This window comes from Amblyomma maculatum, chromosome 2, assembly GCF_055883805.1.
Source record: "Amblyomma maculatum isolate TAMU_Amacu chromosome 2, ASM5588380v1, whole genome shotgun sequence".
In the NCBI taxonomy this organism is placed as follows: domain Eukaryota; kingdom Metazoa; phylum Arthropoda; class Arachnida; order Ixodida; family Ixodidae; genus Amblyomma; species Amblyomma maculatum.
In genome coordinates, this window is record NC_139345.1 from 120532350 (window position 1) to 120551921 (window position 19572).

Here is a 19572-nt window from a genome sequence, read left to right on the forward strand (position 1 = left end):
GCGGCAGCACAATCTCCTCCTAGAGTTTGCAAGCTGAGGATGAGCTTGAAGTGTTTCTTATGGAGAGAGAAGAAGACTGCCTGCAAGGACTTGGAGACAACGGCAGTTGTCTCAAAATTGAAGAAGTACAAAGCCTGCTCTATGCATATGAAAAGGTGCCCAGAATAAGTAAAGATTCGAGTGTTTTGAAATTTTGGGAGGAAAAGTTGCACCGCCTAGAACTATAGTTACTAGCTGCTGTAGCGCTTGCTGCGCCATCTACACAAGTCAGCATCGAGTCAGCATCGAGTCAGCATCTTCTGGACTGAAGTACAGTCTAGCTCAGCTAAAGTGAAGCCACTTATAGCGAAATAGCAGTTATATAACGAAGTTCAACTTCTCATTCCCATTTTTGCATTTTCAATACAATTTGAGTCCAGTTTTAACTAAGTAAATAAGTGTACGTCAGCGGATATAGCGAAGTGATTTTGTATCAAATGAAAAATAATCTATCAATCCAGAGATTTTTACGCCATCAGGCAAATGCTTGTGTGAAAATAAGGACAAAACTTGGCTGATGGCCGCATTCGCGTCATCGTCTGCACTCCCGCGAAGCAAAAGGTTGCTTCACTGCATCACTTGGCTTGCTGTCTTTGTGATGTGGCGTTTCATCATGCCGTTGAGCCGGCTGCGTGGTAGGTAAAAAACATAATAAAATAAAAGGCAATTTTTTAGTGATGTCATGGAGTAGTGGCCCACTTGGTGAATCGCGGCTCTTGAATTTCTCCCCTCAGTTATGGGTCTGGGAGAGAAAGAGAGAGAGGCGAGAGTTTCCTTCTCTCTCACGGATCATTGTATACGCTTCTCTCGCTGATGCCGTTATGCCTTCCTGCCTTGTTCCGCTTCTTACTTTTGATATCTCGTGACCTTTGACTTTGCCTGGACAATTTTTCGACAACGGACTTAGTTATCCTTTTGGACCTGACCCTTCAATTTCTCGGCAGTGTCGAGTCTCGCAAGCCCCAGCATATTAAAGGGGTAGGGACACCAAATCTTCGTGCTGTACTTTTGCGTTGTAAATAGTGCGTAGTGATTCTCTGCGCATAGAGCACGGTGTTAGATGCACTAAATCGCATTACATAATTTATTATCTTACTGTTAGCACGCAGCAGTTTCGAATTTGGTTCTTAGTTGCCAGGTTGTTACTTGACGTCAAAAAACAAGAGACATAACATTGAAATGTCACGTGGACCAAAAACTCATGACGTTTACGAGTAGGTGTGTCGTCTGCTCTGTTTGCAGTGAGTCTGCCATATGCTCTCAAGGCGGATTCACACTGTGGAAACAATTGGTCAACTGCATTCGTTACCATAAACATGATGTTTGCAGCATTTTGGCGATCCTGTCATGCTGCTTCAACACTAACTATTTGGAAATGTGCTGTTGTTGCTTTTGAACAGCTATCACCAACTCGTTCAATAATTTGTTGCACATAGCAGTGCCGATGTCAGCTGCTCGCTTCGCTAGAATTGCGCCTAAATTCCTATGCTATGCGAGCGGCTAGGAAAAATTAGAAAGCGGGACAGGCTTTGATTATGAAGTAGTGCGCGTAAATGCTCGCGAGTATATAGTTTTAATTGCACTGATGGAGGCATCGCGTTCGCATGCCATTTTGAGTGCCGCTTTCATGTGTGCGAATCTGGCGATTGTTGAGAAAAAATTCACAAATTTTACGAATGAAAATGGCCATCGAGTATAGTTTTGGCAACAGTGACCTGAAATCGACAATTGCTTACATCGCAGAATGCGTGTACAATCACTACGAAGCGCCAGTGTGACTTGATGCGCCGAGCAATGCTGCGAGCGGTTTGGAACAGTCGTTGGCACTACTTGTGGACAGCAAATTAAGCCAATTGAGGACAGTCGCCTTATACACATTTTATCGAGCTTGCTTTATTGTGCGATAGGCTTTCTATAGTAAAGCGGGGATAGAAGACAAACCTTTATTACAGCGTTGAGTCACTGACCTGTTTCGAAGTGCCGCCAGGCGAAACCGACTAGGCCTAGCGACAAGTAGGGCAGGCAGAGAGCAGTGCAGTTCGTCGCCTGGCGTGCCCATGGGAGGCGCCGTTGCCGAAGCCTACACACTTGTGCAGGCATAGGGGTGGTCCTGATAACGTTTGTCTTTTGTGGCACAAAGCCAAGGAGTGCTATACACTGCCTCACTGCTGCGCCGCCATGGCCACTCTGGTCTTGGCTACGGTGACCGACAACGCCGTCCGCCAACCATTGCTGGCCGTGAGTGGCAGTGTTCGTAAGTTTTAGTGAATATTGCCATCAAGCATAATTTTGGTTACAGTGCACTATCGTGCAGTCTGTGTGTCAGAACAGTTAGAATGCAATAGAAGAGCTGAAACGAGCCGACCAGCAGCATCGTCTCTTACATCAGAAAACTGTGCAGTGACATCACAAGTACTTGATTATGTTTTTTTTAGTGAGCCTACGTCACAGTCAATGCGCTAGCGATGGGTCCAGAATGCAGGGGCGAGCATTTCCACAAACTTTAAAAAAGGAATAAAATATTTTTTATGCTCCGCTGAGTCTAATATTTGATGGTGATGGTCTTCAAACACGCAGGAAGCGCGTGACAAGCTTTGCACAACCTTTTAATTTGGTGTCTCTACTCCTTTAACAGGTAAGAGAAAAGTGTTGTCTTTGGTGAAGAAGCATGCCATTCTGAACGAAGTGCGCCGAAACGTGAAGAGTGATATCGCACGAAAGTATGAAATTGCGCAGTCCACACTCTCAATGACTATCAAGAACGGCAGCAAGATCGACGCCGTTCTCGATGACGACGTTGGCAGCGGGAACTGAAAGACGATCCAGTGCGCCACGTCCACAGACATAGAAGCTGCACTTTATAGGTGGTTCTTGGATGCCTGTCATGGATGCCCAGTGGGCCCATCATGATAGTGAAGGCTAAGGACTTGGGCTTCGATCTTAGTCACGATGACTTCCAGTTGGTAAATTGGTGGCTCTAGAGGCTCAAGGAGAGGCACAACATTACGTGTAAAAACATAGTCGAAGAGACTGCATTCGTTGATGAGGGATCACTCCAGCAGTGGATGGCCAAGCATCGCGATCGGATACTTGCGTATTCTGACAAGGACATTTACAATGCAGACGAAACGAGTTTGTTCTTCCAAATGCTACCGTCAAAGACCCTCGCAACCAAGTCGGACCGGAAGCACCTGACTATCACTCATTGCTTTAAGAAAGCTGACTTCTTGTGAAGCAGCAGCATGGATATGGCACCTGTCCAGTACAAAGCTGCCGCGGTTCACACCACTGCAACAACTGATGGTGCTGCCACGACAGCCTGCTTGGAGCAGCTATGGGAGCCCGCTAGCGAGTTGGACCTTGATTTTCGCCAACAACAAACTTGTTGCCACATAGGGCTTCATGATGGACGAAATTGCCCGGAGCGTCATGGAAGGAAAGGATACCACCTCCGAGAGTGACAGTGATGACACTGGTTGCACCCCTAAGCCGAAGACCACCGCAGCGGCCATCTCAGCTGTTGACACACTATGGATGTACCTGGGGAGTTCAAAGCAGAACTTTGGTAGTTGGACTGTATGGAGGCCGCGATCCTGAAGACCGCACTTGCAAAACCTGTTCAGGGAATGCTGGACCACTTCGTCCAGCGACGATAAAATAATTTACTCCAATTTGTTTTTTTTTTCCTTTTCATAGTCAAGATACAACAAAATAAGATATAGCGAAAGCGATTTCCAATTCCCGCCAACTTCGTTATAACCGGGCTAGACTGTATATCCTCTTTTGTTATCGAACCCAGATGAATTCAACAACCCTCGACAATGTCCTATTCCTTCGGTCTTTCTCTGCTGGCAAATAAAAAAGTTGGCAGCATTTACTGAGCACATAGTAAAATATTTACGAGCTGCCATAATGTCATGTCATGCTTATTGTAAATTATGTGACTAAACATACCAGTCTAGCCTTAAACGTACTTCTAGATGGCGATACTCATATTGCGCTACGTAGGCAACCATCACGATTAACAAGACTGCGGTCGCATCGTGTCGCGGCCTTAGGAGCGAGACAGTTAATTAATCTTGTTCTTCGGCAAATACGATAATGACTCCAGCCCCAATACATGGTGGAGACTTTTGTCGGCGCCTTTCGGCCACAACACATGGGTGCCTTTGCGTTTCACCTTCAGGCATAAAAAGAAACATTTCTTAGCACAAGAGACATGCATGCTTCGAAATATTCACACACACCGAGTTGGTTTCGAAGGCAGCGTCACTTGGCGCAGTGTAGGCAAGCTGTGTTTTTGCCTACACCCCCCACATTGCTGCCTACACCCTCCGCGGCAGACAGTACTCATGCTCCATATTGCCACCCGATTGCGCAGTCTAGGCTACCGCGATGACAAGGCTGAGCATTCCCTTATTGCCGCTGCCTCCAATGGCTAATGTGCACGGAGAGCCAAGCTAGTCCGTCCGAATGATTCGCTTCGCCTAAGCTTTCATGGCCACGCAAAACCAGATTGTTTGCCACAATAATGCCCGCTCTCGTCTATTTCTTTTTGGAAAAAAAAAAAAAAGCTTCGGCCAAAAAACAATCTCTGCAGTATTGCTCGGTTCAGGTGTCCGCATAGTAAGTGTTACAGATGCTGCGCCTTTCCATTCCTGTGAACTAATTATTATTATTGCTGGCATTGAATTTGGTCCGAAAAATCGAGCTTTTGGACACTTTAGAGTCTGCAATATCGGTTGTGAAAATGTACACGTTCCTATGGGGCACGTGGCGGTTCCTGAATGAAGTCCGAAATATCGTGCAAGTCCGAATTATTGCAGTCGAAAAAATTGGTCGGTGACTGTAGTCTCGTTTTCTGTGTTAGTCCGTGTCTGCAAACACCTACATTATGGACACGACATACCTACAGTTAGTATACTAGCAACTCTATGCAGCTTTATGAACACAACAACTGCCGCACTGCCCAAGTCGTTTGCAGAACATGTCATTAACTAAGATACACAGATTTTATTAAAGCCATAACTGAGAGAATCGAAATAGCTTAAAATAGAATGAAATGAATGAATAAACTAAATAAACTTGGTGAAGTGAAACCTTCCATAGATGCCAGCAACCGTTCTTGCTTATAGCAGCATGTATGGCGGCGCCTTTGGTTGCGCAGTTTTCGGTTTTGAACACATTTTAAAAGTGAATCAAGGAAGATTAAAGAATAAAAGTAGCTGTAATGTATTGAAAAAGAAAAAGATAGGCAGCCTTATGCTGATATGAACACAAATACCTGTCTCTATGACACTGTGGCATAATCATAAAATGTAATATATTCACTTCAGATGCTCTAAACAGTGTTAGCAACGACGACGAAGCCACCATTTGCTAAAACCCAACTTTCCTGATCAATTAAAATATAAATTCCTGTTTAAACCATGAGTTCTTTCCTCAATACTGCCACCAAGTAGTAAGATCTACTAGAATATACCAATATTTCTATACTCTCCTCCGGCAGTAGATTGTCCTTTTAAACTCATCAGATTCTCATTGTTCTACCATAACTATATGTGTAAACACAAACCGACAAACACATTACGATTAAAGAAAGAAAAATATGGCTTCTAATGGACAGCTCTGCAAGAAATGCTAAAATTCACAATTTTGCGGGGGAATCGCAAATGAATCAGAGGCCTTACCCGTGGCATTTCACCTGCCTGCACAAAGCTGCCCGAGTTTTGTCAGTCTCTCATTCAGATATTATCTATATTTATAATTAAGTATTTGTTGTAATATCCTTAGTAATTGCCCATTCTCAAATCATTGCCTGTATTCATTTGGGCAAAATATTGATTATGTCGAAACTACCAGTTCATCGCCCACCCCTAGAAGACAAACTGTGGGCCTTGCAATTTGAGCAAAATGCCCCCTCAAACGTAACGATTGCAGAAAAATAACTATGGTGCTGATTGTTATCTGGCTGCATTTTTATACACAATGAAGACCAGCTACACGGCCAAGAAAAAAGTGGAGGTCATTGAATGATGCTGGATTCGTAGAACGAAAATGAGTTCAACTGCGCGTCGCGTGGACTGCAAGTGTGTGCTGGAGTGAGGCTCAAAAAAGTTCAAAAAGGAGGAAGTATAGACGTGCCATCCACAACGGCCATGCAGTCGTACTGTGTTCGCTTTTGGGCACAAGCTGATTGCAGACTTGGCTTTGAATTATGCTCTTCTCGAGCTGCCCTCATGCTACACGGGCAGTAGATTTCGAAGACAGTAAAGCATTGTTTTATGACTTTTCTGAGCAATCGAACATTCTGTGACTAAATTGTTGTGTGTATCTCTTTTCAAGCCTTGTCATATACAAACAAAAAATGTGCATATTTTCTAGAATTTTTTAATTTTTTTTATTGGTTCCCACTCACTCCACTTCCTTTATGAATCTCAAGGGGCCAGACAATAGGGAGTTACTTGGGTTATTATAGTATTAATGACTTGCATCAAGTAATGAGCATTTTTAGGTATTAAGTTCAAGAAAAAAAAAAAGAAAAAGAAATGGGGTATGGATTGCAGTTCATCAGTAAATCTGTGTGATGACCACACTTGCACCATACATTGTCAGAGCAGTATGTTCAGTCTCACGCACCCACCGCTTTGACTATATATGTTAAGCCCTACCGTGGTGGCTCAGTGGTTAAGGAACTCTACTACTGAGCCCAAGGATTGAATCCCAGCTGCTTTTCAGAGAAACTGTGTACTGTGTGATGTGAATGCATGTTACAGTACCCAAGGTGGTCGAAGTTTCCATAGTTCTCCACTACAGCATCTCTCATAGCCTGAGTAGCTCTGGGACATTAGCGCTACAAGTCGAACCCTGTGTGTTAACTTTGAGTGCAAGACTGTGCTAGCAGATTTTTCATGTCATTGTGGGTTAGCCTTAAAGAAAGTATACTGTGCCAGTGACTGCATGTAAGTGTATAAAGTGCTTAAACGTGCACATTTGAAGCATTAAAAATCCAGTTATGTATTTGATAGGTTTTTGTGTCAAAGAATGGTGAAGCTGTATGCATTTTCATGATGCTAATGCTAATATTATCCTTCTTCATTTTGTTTAGCACATGGTAATGGCTGTTGATGCCACCTTTGTGACATACGCTCTTGTTTAGTGATTGCAGTGTGTATCACTGTTGTATAGGATGTTCTGCTGCAGACAGTGAAAAACAGGACCAAGTTGCCAATGGTGAGGTTAGGTGTGGCTTGTAGGACGATGTAACTGCACCCCTAGGCAAGTGCTTTCTTGAGAGCCTGGTCACTTTGCTGTCTGCTTGGAGTGCCATTTGAGTTCCCTGCACAAATCTGATGCACTTTGTACTGCCGTAACACAAGATTTAGTACAGCTAAGGTGTCAATTTTGTGTGCCACAGAAAGAAGCTACCGACTCGGATATTACCATGCCTGTTGCCAAAGAGAGTGAACCAAAAGTAACCATTGTAGAAGGATGCCGCCCAAGCCCTTCAAAGTCTCAGGTAAGAAATGCGATGTGCTTGTATTTGAGATGCATCCTTCACAATCTCTCCTTTGTCCTTCGACTGACCTGCAGTTATCTGATCCTTACCAACCGCTTTCCTTTTTTATATTGGCTCTCGGTTTTTTGGCTTTCATTACATTCGTATTTCATTACTGGCAGTGTGTTCAGTTCTTCTGCACTTTTCCTCATTGTTAGCTCCTTGATTGTTACTCTAGACATCCAGGAGAAGCTGCCACAGATTTGCACGCAGATTTTATCACAGACAAGATGGGATATCTGAGTGTGTGCCACTTGTCTTGTTTCAGGCAATTCCTTGCAATGTACGTGTTAAAAACACTAGTGCCGGAAATGCTTTCTGTGTCTGTCTGTGTGTTCAGCAAAAGTCTTGTTGATTACTTGCCCCGTGAGTATGGACAAAGAAACCAATTTTTTTTTTTTTTTTTTTTCACATCATAGGGGGAGCTGGCCGCAAGACCAACTCCAAAAACAGAGGGAGGGGTCAAGAAGGAAGCCTTGACCGACATCTGTATGGCCACCTACCTTGATGTGTCTGTTATGAGATGCCTTTTCATCTCTCAGTGGCTGGAAGAGGGCGTTCACTGGGCTCTGCAGTTTCTGTTAAACAGGTGCATAGCCGCATGCCCGTTGTATTTTGTTTAGGTTAGTAAGCATAGTGCCCGAAACTCACTCTGACATTATAGCCATGTAACTACCTCCAGGTGAATTGAGCCCCTCATTAAAGCAGTTGTATTTTAATGATATCAATATGGGTGATCTTGAGCCTGATGCACTTAGGGGCAGACCTTATTAGATGATATTCTAGTGCGAAACCATTTAATCATGACGTAAACACTAATTTGCCTTTCCCAAATGAAAACAAAAAAAAGTGCTATCCATGACGGTGCAGCTCTGGCTCCCAGTGTGTTTTCGCAAACCCTGTCCTAAGCAAGTACAGACTTGAGAATGTGCCTAGCAGGTGTTAGGTGAGTTTGCTTGGCAGTTTCCACAAGGCCTATGTGTGTGTGTTGCGTCTTCGCTCTGTCCCACATTCATTTTGGTGCTTGCTTATGCAAGATGTTGAGAATCTGCTCAAAACGCTGCTCATTTTGGCCTGGGATAGACTCTGTACATGGCATGCTGCCAGTGGAGTATTGAAGTTCTCTAGCACCCATTTTGTGCCTTTATATAGCCCAGCTGACCGGCTGTGGATCATGTTCTGCCTTCCCCTCCTTTTTCTCCCTCGAAGGCTGCAAGGCATAGCCGAGGAGCAGTCACGCGAGGTGCGCCCGCGCAAACGGAGCAGCTCATTGCCTGTGCCGCGACCAGAGCCCCCGCCACCGCCTTCTCCAAAGCAGCGGGAGCAGCCGGCACCGCCTTCCACTCCTCGTCCGCTGGGCAGCAGTGCTATGTCGGGCCGGGACTCATGCCCGAGCCCGTTCCTGCGTGGCCTGCCTTTGGTGCATGGTCAGGGGCCCGGTGGAGGACCACCCAGCCACCACACCAGCATGCAAGAGCTTCGCCAACAGCAGCAGCCACCGCAGCAGCCCTTCCCGCATCGCTGCATGGCATCCCCGGACCTGCGCCGGTATGTCTCTCATCTTCTTTGTTGTTCTCGGCTGCTCTTTTGTCCAAGTTGTACAGTGACATGGAGGCAACATCTGGATTCATAGCATTGGCATAGATGCGTGCACAGTGAAGGTACAGATTCTAGAGCACTGTAGCGAAGGAGTGCGAGAGAGGGAGAAGACTAGGAGAGAAACAAGGCGTTGGGTTATGTTGTGCATGCAGTGTTGCTTTTTTTTTCTTTTTAAATTTTACTGACTTTTTGATTGCACTTGTTGCTTCTGATGCTAGGTTCTCATATTTTATAGAATAGTGCGAACTTTTGTCTAATTTTTTTATTGCCTGTCGATTGGTCTTTGTGGCCAACCAGCTTGCAGTTCTGTTATGCAAGAGTATGTGAAAATGTCAAATTCTGACTCTTGCACATTCTTGTACCTTGTATGATGGACACTTCACTTTTTAATAGTGTCTTGGTGCAAAAGAATATTTGGAGAAACTCACTAAGACTAACTCTTTTCTGGGGGAAAAGAAAATGAAAAGGAAATTTGAGTTAATATATTTCATCACTCATTGCGAAGCTGTGGAATGCTGTTTTGTGGTTGTTCATTTTAATGTGCTCACATACATGGCATGCTCGCTTCGCAGTGCCAAAACTCGCATATTATTATCCTCCTTCCATTAGCTTTGATTTGTTTGGCCGTGTTTGCATACTTGCTTCTGAAAAGTAGTCCGAGAGCAGAGCCCTACCGTAAGCTGCACAGAGAGTTAACAGATGTACAGGTGAGGACATAAGTAAACGGAGCACGCTTTTCCATTCAAATTAAAATCACGCTTTCTGTACTAGAGACAAGGAAACAATATTTATCCAAGTGGAAGGGCATGGACGTCTACTACCGGTTCGCACATACCATGAATGCCAGTTTTGTTTATGCAACGCGTGAAAAATTTTAGAGTGAAAACGTGTGCTCCATTTACTTTGTCTGCACCGGTAAATTGAATCTGGAGCTTTACCTTTGCATTACAGGCTTTCGATTTGTTGTGGACTGCAGCTGCTTACCAGCAAGCAGTTGAAATTCATTTCAATGTCCACATTTCAGATACTTCTCATATGTAACATTTTATTATGTGCAGTTTATGTGGGATTTTGTGAAGTGGGTTCGTTTATTCCAGTAGAGGAATGAATAGGAATGGATATCTGATGTAAAATCTCATTACAAGAGACACTGTTACAAGAGACACTCGGTTATAAGAGACATTTGAAAATGGTTTGGTTGGTTTTCCTATGTCTGCCATGCTAACAACATTGCATACAAGAGGCATGGTTACAAGAGGCACTCTGTTACTAAGGGCAGCTTTTTCAGGTCCCCCGAGTAAATTCTTCATTATTTATAAGAGATATAACTCAAATATGCTCATGCAATGCAGCTGAAGCATACAAACTTGTACATGCTGCACTTCAGATTCCCTTAGCTAAATTTTGTTCCAGTCAGCATCCTTTTTGTTGCAGTATATCACGAACTGAGAAGTGCTTCCTCAGGATTGGAAAGTCAAAATGACCCTGTTGTTTCATCCACTGGCATCGCATTACTGTCATCTTCGAAGCAAACCGAAATTCATGAATGACATTCAGCATTTTTAAATCCTCTTTATTTAAAAAAAATTCGTGATGAAAGGTCAGAATCCGGATGTCTTTCTCTTTGTGGACAATGCTTCTTGCAGCACCAAAGTTCTCATGCTCAAAGCCACCAAAGTTATTTTTTCCCTTCAAACTCCACACCCTACCTTCAACAAATAGACAAAGGGGTTATGCACTCTGCCAAATTGCTGTAGAAGCCAAGGTTAGTAGAATGCCTGTTGCTCGACAGGCAGCAAGACTGTACAATAGTAATTGATGCTAAGTTTGCTGTTGGTGATTTCAGGTTTATGGAATGGAGTGAAGGTGTGAAAAATTGTTTCTGACAAGCAGGCTTTAAATATGGTGATATATTGTAAGAGGGCCCATATATGGATACTGTGGAAAGCTTCCTTAAAGATGAAGCTTGGGCGAACATCCGAGAGACTGCTGAGGTACCAGAATGTTTTGAGGAATTCGTATCTACACATGTGGATCTTGAGTGCTCCCGAATAGCTTACAGACTGTACAATTCTCATGCAAGTAAATGGCGCATGTGCCATAGAGGACGACTTCGAGGACATTTCAAAAGAACAAGTGTCAGCATCTGAAGGTGACGAGTAGTGTGCTTGAAATGTATTGTGAACAACAGGAAGGCTTGCAAAGCGAAGTGCTTCACCTCCAGAATTTGGGAAGGAATACACTCTCCACTCACAAAAAGACATACTTGCATAAAGGACTTAAAGCTTTCCTAACATTTTTCTGTTAATGTGTGTGAATGCATTTATATGCTGATGTGCAGTAAACTGATCAACACAGAGCCTTTAGAATTTTTGGTTACTAGAGGCCTGGCTTACAAGAGACATCTTTTTCGCATCCCTTGAGTGTCTCTTGTAACGAGGCTTTACTGTAGTGCATTAATTTCAGTGCAGTGGCTTTTGCTGTCTTGAATGGGTATTCTAAACATTAAAATTAACTCACTTTATGGAGTTATTTTCAATATATACATACTACTTACAAAAACAATTAAATATTTGTAGAATGGTTAGTGCTTTTTGTAAAGCTCGGCACTATTGAGTTAAGCAGCCTTTTGACCGGCCATGTGCAAATGCCCCACAGCATCATTCAGTTGTAATAAAGCTTGTTGGCCCACTCGCCTTGTTCGCGATTGCAGGAACAAACGCCTCAATCGAGGTGACTTGCGGGCTTTTGTGGAGGAGGGACTACGCTTGTCCGAGCGCATCCTGGATCGTTTGGGGCGGGATGACGACGACGGCAGCAGTGTCAGCAACCACCGTCCAACCATCGAGGTAGCAGTGGCTGTCGCTGGGGTGAGCGGTGGGAGCAGCAGCACCACCACCACTACGACCAACAACAATGCCACAACATGTACCATCGAAGAGCCCGCCGGCTGGTGTGAGCCCCTCCAGCCAAGCAACCATCCCCCAACGCCAGCTGTTGTCCTTCCACGACTGCTTCCTCCGCGCCCCAGCTCAGCGCTAGGCCTCCTGAGAGACCCTGATGAAGACGAGCACTTGAGATCTCCCGGGTTCTCTGCACCTGCATTTTTCTCAAAATCGGAGATGGTTAGAGGCAAAAGCCTCCCCAGCATCCATATCGAAGAGCCACCTGGTCCTAAAGAGCCAACTACCACCATGGCAACCATTGCGGTTCCACAACGGGAACCTCCAGGGGCACCACGCAAGCTTCCGGCTGTTCACACGCACAGTGTGCCCAATCCTATCATCACGGTCACTGAGCACTCACCCGTTGCTTCCATCCAGTTTTTCATCAACCAGGTGAAACACATGAGCTAGTTACTGACTAACATGTGCAGTTTGCCGCTTCTATTTGTGAGATTGTGTCTTAGGTGCTGATTCTGAGGTCCTTATTGTACCAAAAAAGAAGTGTCTCTGTGTGTTGGAATTTCGGTGTGTGTTAAGGCCATTGACCAGGGTCTGGACATTTTAGACGAACAAGCTTTGATCAGGCATCGGAGGTCGCGTCTGCAAACTAGTACAGGCGATCCTAGATATATTGAACTCAAAGGGGATCACTAAATAGTCCGGTATATCGATAATTCGATATATAAAACATCCCAAGAGATGATCTACTGTGCAATACAATAGCATCGATATGGTGTACTCAAGTTAGTGGAACGCTACCCGCAGCATTGTGCTGCACACCAGTGTACTGGCACCATACAGCACACCTCGGGAATGGCGAACTGCACGGCGTACGATGCTCTCCCCCAGAAAAGGAGTGAATCTCGCATGCTGTTCCGTGGATTCGAGCACGTGTTCTAAATATTTGGCAGAGTAAGATCGGGTTGTTGAACCTCTTGCTGCCTGCACCTAGCGTCCAGAGCAGGATAGCGCGTGTGCCATTGTGGTTGGGGCTCACTTCAAAGGTGCTGCAGAAGGTGCTTTGGGAAATGCCACCGTTCACCATAAGAGGTGTAACTCTGATGCTGACACACTATAAACCCTGTAATAACTCAGTTAAAATAGGGTGCAGTTGATTTCTCCATCTCCTTTAGCAGCGAAACCGGCCATGCGACAACCGCCGCTGGCCGGCCAGCTAGGCTGGCTTCACCGCACGACAACCGCTGCACTGTACTTTGCTTTCCCGCATGACAGCAGTGTCGCATTGAAAACAACCACTCTAGACAGAAAGCCACTTCCAAGCGGACTCAGCTTTTATCTCATCAAGCGGATATACAGTGTTAGTGCTGTCAGGAGACGCCACAGGTTGAGCAGTTGACTTGGCTCTGCTTATGCTCTTGGCGCATGATAGCCTTAGTTGTTTATGCACCATAAAAACCAACACACCAACCAACCAACAACTCCTGTACTTCTGCATGGGATATTCTGAGAGGTCGATGTAAGCAATAATTCAATATATCCAGGATCGACTGTATAGCAATGCACGTCTCGGAAAGCAGAAAAAACTGAAACCAAATCCCTGTCGTGTTTTTTTTTTTTTTGGAGAGTCAATACTCCGTTTCATACATCAGGTGCAGCGCAGCGAAAGCTACACAAGTAGTCCGCAAGAAAAAAAAGGTGTATCACTATGTGCTATACCTATGGCCGAGCGGTTTCTGCGGAAACGGGCTCTATTCTGAGCATACACGTTTGCAATAACTTGCTTCGCGTGCCTGGACATCTTCGTAGTGCTGATCTTATAGAAAAAATCCACTCCGAAGAAGCAGTCGAGGTCGCTGTGTTGTGCAGCTTGGAAAGCATAGCTGCCAGGTTGCGGGGCAGCGAAAATGCGACACGAAAGAAAACGACAAACAAAACATACAAATTCACATCCGATCCTTTCTCCCTAAAAAAGGTGCATTTTATGAAGTTGATGGCAAATGTAAGATGAATTAAGCTTGCAGACAAAGCAACTATTATTTTCTCTCGTCAAGAGCAGGCACTATTTTTCATCACGGACGTGAGGAGCGCAAACAAGAGCTCTAGCTTTGGCAATGTTGCACCTAATGTATGAAACAGAGTGTAATCATGCTCTGTGTTGTCATCCAAACTTCTGTGATGAAGTTTTCCTCTGAAACGACATCAATAGGTCTCTCTCTGTGACTGACGGATGCAGTGCTGACATAGACCAAGCGTTGCACCATCTACTCATTTCGTATGTGCTTCTTTATCGCCTGCCGATCAAGTGAAGGCGGAGTAGAAAGCAGATCCATATACGGTTTGCCTGAAGTGGTTGGCTTCTGCTGGTTTGAAAACCCATGCACGTACAACAGCTGTGGTGTTCTAGATTGGACGCAGTGAAATGATGGACGCTACCTCGCATGTGAAAGGAGTGGTTGCTTGTCGTGGCCAGTTATAGGCTTGACCAGATGTTCACTTAAGTTGTAAAGTGCAGTGCAATGGTAGTTACAAAACTGTTTGCTCAGTAATGAAAAGTCAGTGAACAAAAGTGATGACAGAGCAGATCTAAGTAAAAAAAGGCACTACATTCAGGACCGGAAAACGAAGTAAAGAGTATGCCCTATTTCAGGCTGCAGAATTGCTAGCTGCAATGTACATACTGCAAAAGTAGTAAGTTCGGAGTTGTTAAAGCATGTTCTTGCTGTATTTTGGTTTTTATTTTTCTGTAGGATTCTGCTGAGAGCCCAAAAGAGGAGACACCTCCCAGTCCCATGTTCATTCCTTTGTGCCATCAGTTGTCCATAACACGGAGTCAAACTGATTCTAACATCATATACAGCAGCGATGATTTCAACGAAGCGTCTGGGTCGACTCACTACATAACTGTTGATGGCAGAATAAACCTCCAGGTGGTACTGAAGGTAAGGCCTTTTTTTTTTCTTTTTGGTACTCATGCAATCGGTTCATAGAAGAACCGGAAGTGTACATGGAAAAGCCGTGCAGGGTGTTAGAGTTAAGCGGAAAGGCTCGATGCAATGACCACAGGATGGTAAGGTCTCAAATTAATCTGGATTGGAAGAGGAATGGAACGGAACCGATTACTGAGGAAGAAGTCCAACAAATTAGCGGTAAGGGGAAAAGTAGAGGAATTCAGGCTTTTGCTGTAGAATACGCATTTAGCTCTAACCGAGGAAGCTGACCTTAACCTAGAAACAATGAACAATAATTTCAGAGACGTCATTACCGAGTGTGGGGTAGAAGTAGGCGGTAAGATATTAAAGAGGATACTGCTAAACAATCTAAGGAGACAAAAGATTAGATTAAGAACTGTCAAAGTATGTAAGCCTCCAACCGAACAGACCGGATAGAGCTGGCAGAGATATCAAAGCTAATAATAAACGCAAGGTGGCCGACATAAGGAAGTAGAACATGGGGAAAATTGTGCACGCTCTAAAGAACAGTCATAGCCTGAAAGCAGTAAAGGAGAAATTAGGAATAGGCAAAAATCATATGTATGCACTGAGCGAAAAGGCGGGCAATGTCATTATACTAACGTGGACAAGATAATCAAGGTAGCCGAGGAGTTCTATACGAACCTCTACAGTAGCCAAAGTAGTCAGGACAAACATGAGATAGTTCTGCATAAAAAAAGTGATAAAATTCTAATTAAGAAAGGTGTTAGGCAAGGAGACACAATCAGGGCTATTTACAGCTTGCTTAGAGGGCGTAATCAAAGACATGGAATGGGAGCAGTCAGGCATCGGGGCTGATAGAGACTATCTCGGTAATCTGCGAGTCACTGATGACGCTGCCTAATGACCTAGACAAGAGAAGCAGAAAGGTAGGCTTAAAGATTAATACTCAGAAGACTAAGGTAATATTGAACAGCCTGGGAAAGGAACAGCAGATTAAAATAGGTAGCGAAGCATTAGAAGTAGGCAAATATGTCGACTTAGGACAGGTAGTAACTGCAGATCCAGATCATGAAAGGAAAATAACTGGGAGAATAAAATTAGGATGGAGTGCATTTGGAAGGTACTCACACATTATGACTAGTAGCTTACCAATATCGCTCAAGAGGAAAGTGTATAACAGTTGCATCTTACCGGTACTCACCCATGGAGCTGAAACATGGAGGCTAATGAAAAGGGCTCTACTTAAATTGAGGACAATGCAGAGGGCTACAGAAATGAAAATGGTAAGTGTAATGTTAAGAGATAGAAAGCGTGCAGAGTCTGTCAGAGAAATAACTTGAGTTGCTGACATTCTAGTGGAAATCAGAAGAAAGGGGCATGGGCAGGACATGTAGTGAGAAGAGAGGATAACTGATTGTCTCCAAGAGTAACCAATTGGATTCCAAGGGAAGGAAAGCGTAGCAGGGGGCGGCAGAAATTTAGGTGGGCGGATGAGGTTAAGAAGTCTGCAGGGTTCAAGTGGATGCAGCTAGCACAGGACTTGGTTAATTGGACGAAAATAGGAAAGGCCTTTGCCCTGCATTGAGTATAATTCACTGATGGTGATGATGATGATGACTGACACAAACAATGCTTGTCTTTAAATGAAACTCCTATATGATATATATTTTTGTAATAATTGCTCTGTTTTATGGGGCTATGCCTCACTTTGTTTATTGCATGATGGTGTTATAATATTTAACAGACAGCTCTTGTGATGGTGTGCCCCCACAGCTCTACTTCTGCTTTGTTTCCACCTTCTTCCTTAATCAAGAGCTTTCACTTTTAAACCCCTGTTAAACCATATTTTTTAAGGAAATTTGTGGAAATGTATGGAACCGCAGATAATGGAACTCTGAGTGGCACATATGAAGAGAGGAAGCCAGATTGAGGAGGTGGAGTCCCCATCTATAATGTAATTTCATTTATCTTGATCAGTTCGGGGCCTTGTTGAGCTGCAAAAGCAGGAATTCCCAGGTACGGCTAGAGCACTGTATGGGCTTACGAGCCATGCTGTGCCTGGGTTTGCGGCCCTGGGCCTGGGCCGAGCTCGGGTCTGTGCTCCTGCGTGCTTGCTTGGGCTAGGATCAGCCTCGTGTGCTAATGGTTATTTTTACTGAATATATTCATTTTATTTTATCACGAGCTTAATAAAAGGCAGCTCAGGAGAAGGTACCTAATTTTGAACAATTTCTACTCTGGGACCTTTCAGAGTGCAGTAATGGTACTGTACAAAAATTTTGAAAAGTAGGCTTTCCTAGCTATCCAGAGGCACCAGCTTCATTGACTGCTCTGACAGTCACTAGTAAAAGGAAGCACTTGTTAAATTAGGAAACTAAATTTGTTTTGTTAATGTTTTAATTGTGCCATTCTTGGGCATAATGGAATAGCGAAATCGCCGGGGTGGCGCAGTGGTTACAACGCTCGACTACTGTTCCCAAGGATGCAGGATCGAATCCCAGCCTTGGCGGCCACTTTTCGATGGAGGCAAAAAGCAAGGTGCCAGTGTCCTGTGCGATGTCAGTGCATGTTAAAGAACCCCAGGTGGTAGAAATTTTCTGAGCCCTCCACTACGGTGTCTCTCATAGCCTGAGTCGCTTTGGGACATTAAACCCCACAAACTGAACCAAAATCGAAGACCTGCCTTATCACTTGGGCACGCACACAAATGCACGCATGCACACACACGCACCCACCCACAAATACACACACAACACACACACTGAGCGGAAGAGATTGCATGGCATGCTGCATGATGATGTAGTCTGCGCTTTTTACGCAGTTTCAGAGCACATAATGCAGGAACGTAGAGAAAAAGCAGCTTTATTTTCACTATATTTTTTTTAAGAGGTTCATTATATGAAGTGAGGTGTTCAATTAGGCTATTCCAATGGGCCACAAAAGCGCAGGATTAGAAAAGTAATTAACTGACATCGTTAGATGAGATTAAATTAATTTTTGTTTTTTCCCTAGTCACTGCCAGGGTACAAAATGCAACTGTGGAGCCTAGGAAGCTAGCTCAGCTGGCCTTTACTTAATTCATTAGCATTATAACGGTCATGCGAGCAGAAGTTCGTCTGTCTCCTTCGTTACTGCACCAATTAAAGAAGAGAGGGGCGGCATTTTCGGCATGCTAGAATGCGGCTCCCCATAGTTGGCGTTCCACCAATGCGGCGCGCATTCTGATAGTCGCTTTAGTGTTCTGTGCACTCTAAAACTAACGCTAATGCATTACTGTCGCATGAATCGCATTCATTGCACTTTATTTTTAAAATTTTGTGTAGTTAAAATTAAGCATGGGGTATCTTTCAGTATCGTAGCTAGAGGGCAGGGAGATTGTCAAGAGAAGGGAAAGGGAGGCCTATATGCACATTAGGGCCCCCATGCTTCTATATCCGGCCCTAACATTACCCGATGCTTGGCAACGTGCCACAAGACTTTAACCGCCTAAGTGCAGTCTGTGTTATTGTCTGCGACTGTATGGGTGAAATCCGGTATCTGCTGTGTACTGCACGAAGCTATGGTGTGCTTGTCTGGTAGAGGTGATTTATGCGATGGCTAGTTGCACCGCTTTTCTTGACTAATTTGTAAAGTGGTGGCGTTATGAAATGCCAAGACATAGAAACTACCAATTTGCTGAGACACATCCCAGGCTACACAAACCATTAATCCAGTATTGAGACTGTGTTGGCATTGTCTGTCCCGATATAGGACTAGTATGCTGCCAATGCAGAGCCAATATTGGGTTGATATCGGGCCCATGATGCGTGGCCCCGGGATTGTAAGGTGCCCTGTACCTCTTGCCTAGGCGGTCCATGCTGTTACCTTGAGAGACACGAGTTGTTCTCTCCGGGTGTGCGGGGTGGTGGTGAGCATTGTGGAGCTGCTCCTCAACCTGGGTGTGCTGCCCAAGAAGCTAGGACGACCTGATGAGGCGGACCCATGGGGCTTGGACGATTTCAAGACTGCCAAGCCCGAAGCTGAAAAGCGCTCTGATGAGCTTTCTACACACAACCTGTTTGTCGACAGCATTATCAGGTGCATTGGGCTGTTGCCCCCTGTTATTCTCACCTTATTAAAACAGTAAGAAGTGAAAGGACTTTAAGGGATGAGAACATCTGTATGATACGTGCTTGAGGAGGAGAAGAGTTTTGTATTGACGTCTATGCCATTGCTTTAACTCTTTTGGGACCACGAAAGAACATGTGATTCTTGAGGGGCATTTAGAGAAACATTTTCTAAATGTTGTAGTGAAACAATCCTCGTGTAGCATATATCATAATATAGTTAATTGAGATCTTTGAACTCGTAATATTTCACCTAAGAAATATATATGAAAAAAATCTTTAACTGCGATATTTCTGGGAAAAAAGTAAGCCAGCAGCTGATAAAGGCATGCTTATAAAAATAAGAAGTTGTATTTAAAAATTTTCTGAATTTACAAAATGGGACACAATGCCTCTTTTTTTTTTGCTCTTGAAAATATGGCTTGTGTATC

At 44.3% G+C, this 19572-nt stretch overlaps 1 protein-coding gene across 1 annotated transcript in view; it reads left to right on the forward strand.

Moving 5' to 3' along the window:
- unc80 (unc80, NALCN channel complex subunit) overlaps positions 1-19572 on the forward strand; it is a 156761-nt gene that overhangs the window by 23370 nt on the left and 113819 nt on the right. The window contains exons 8-13 of the mRNA XM_084595224.1: positions 7457-7558; positions 8017-8186; positions 8807-9145; positions 11910-12534; positions 14850-15041; positions 18883-19112. Of these exons, the coding sequence (XP_084451350.1) occupies positions 7457-7558; positions 8017-8186; positions 8807-9145; positions 11910-12534; positions 14850-15041; positions 18883-19112 (1658 nt within the window). The remainder of the gene's footprint in view (positions 1-7456; positions 7559-8016; positions 8187-8806; positions 9146-11909; positions 12535-14849; positions 15042-18882; positions 19113-19572) is intronic.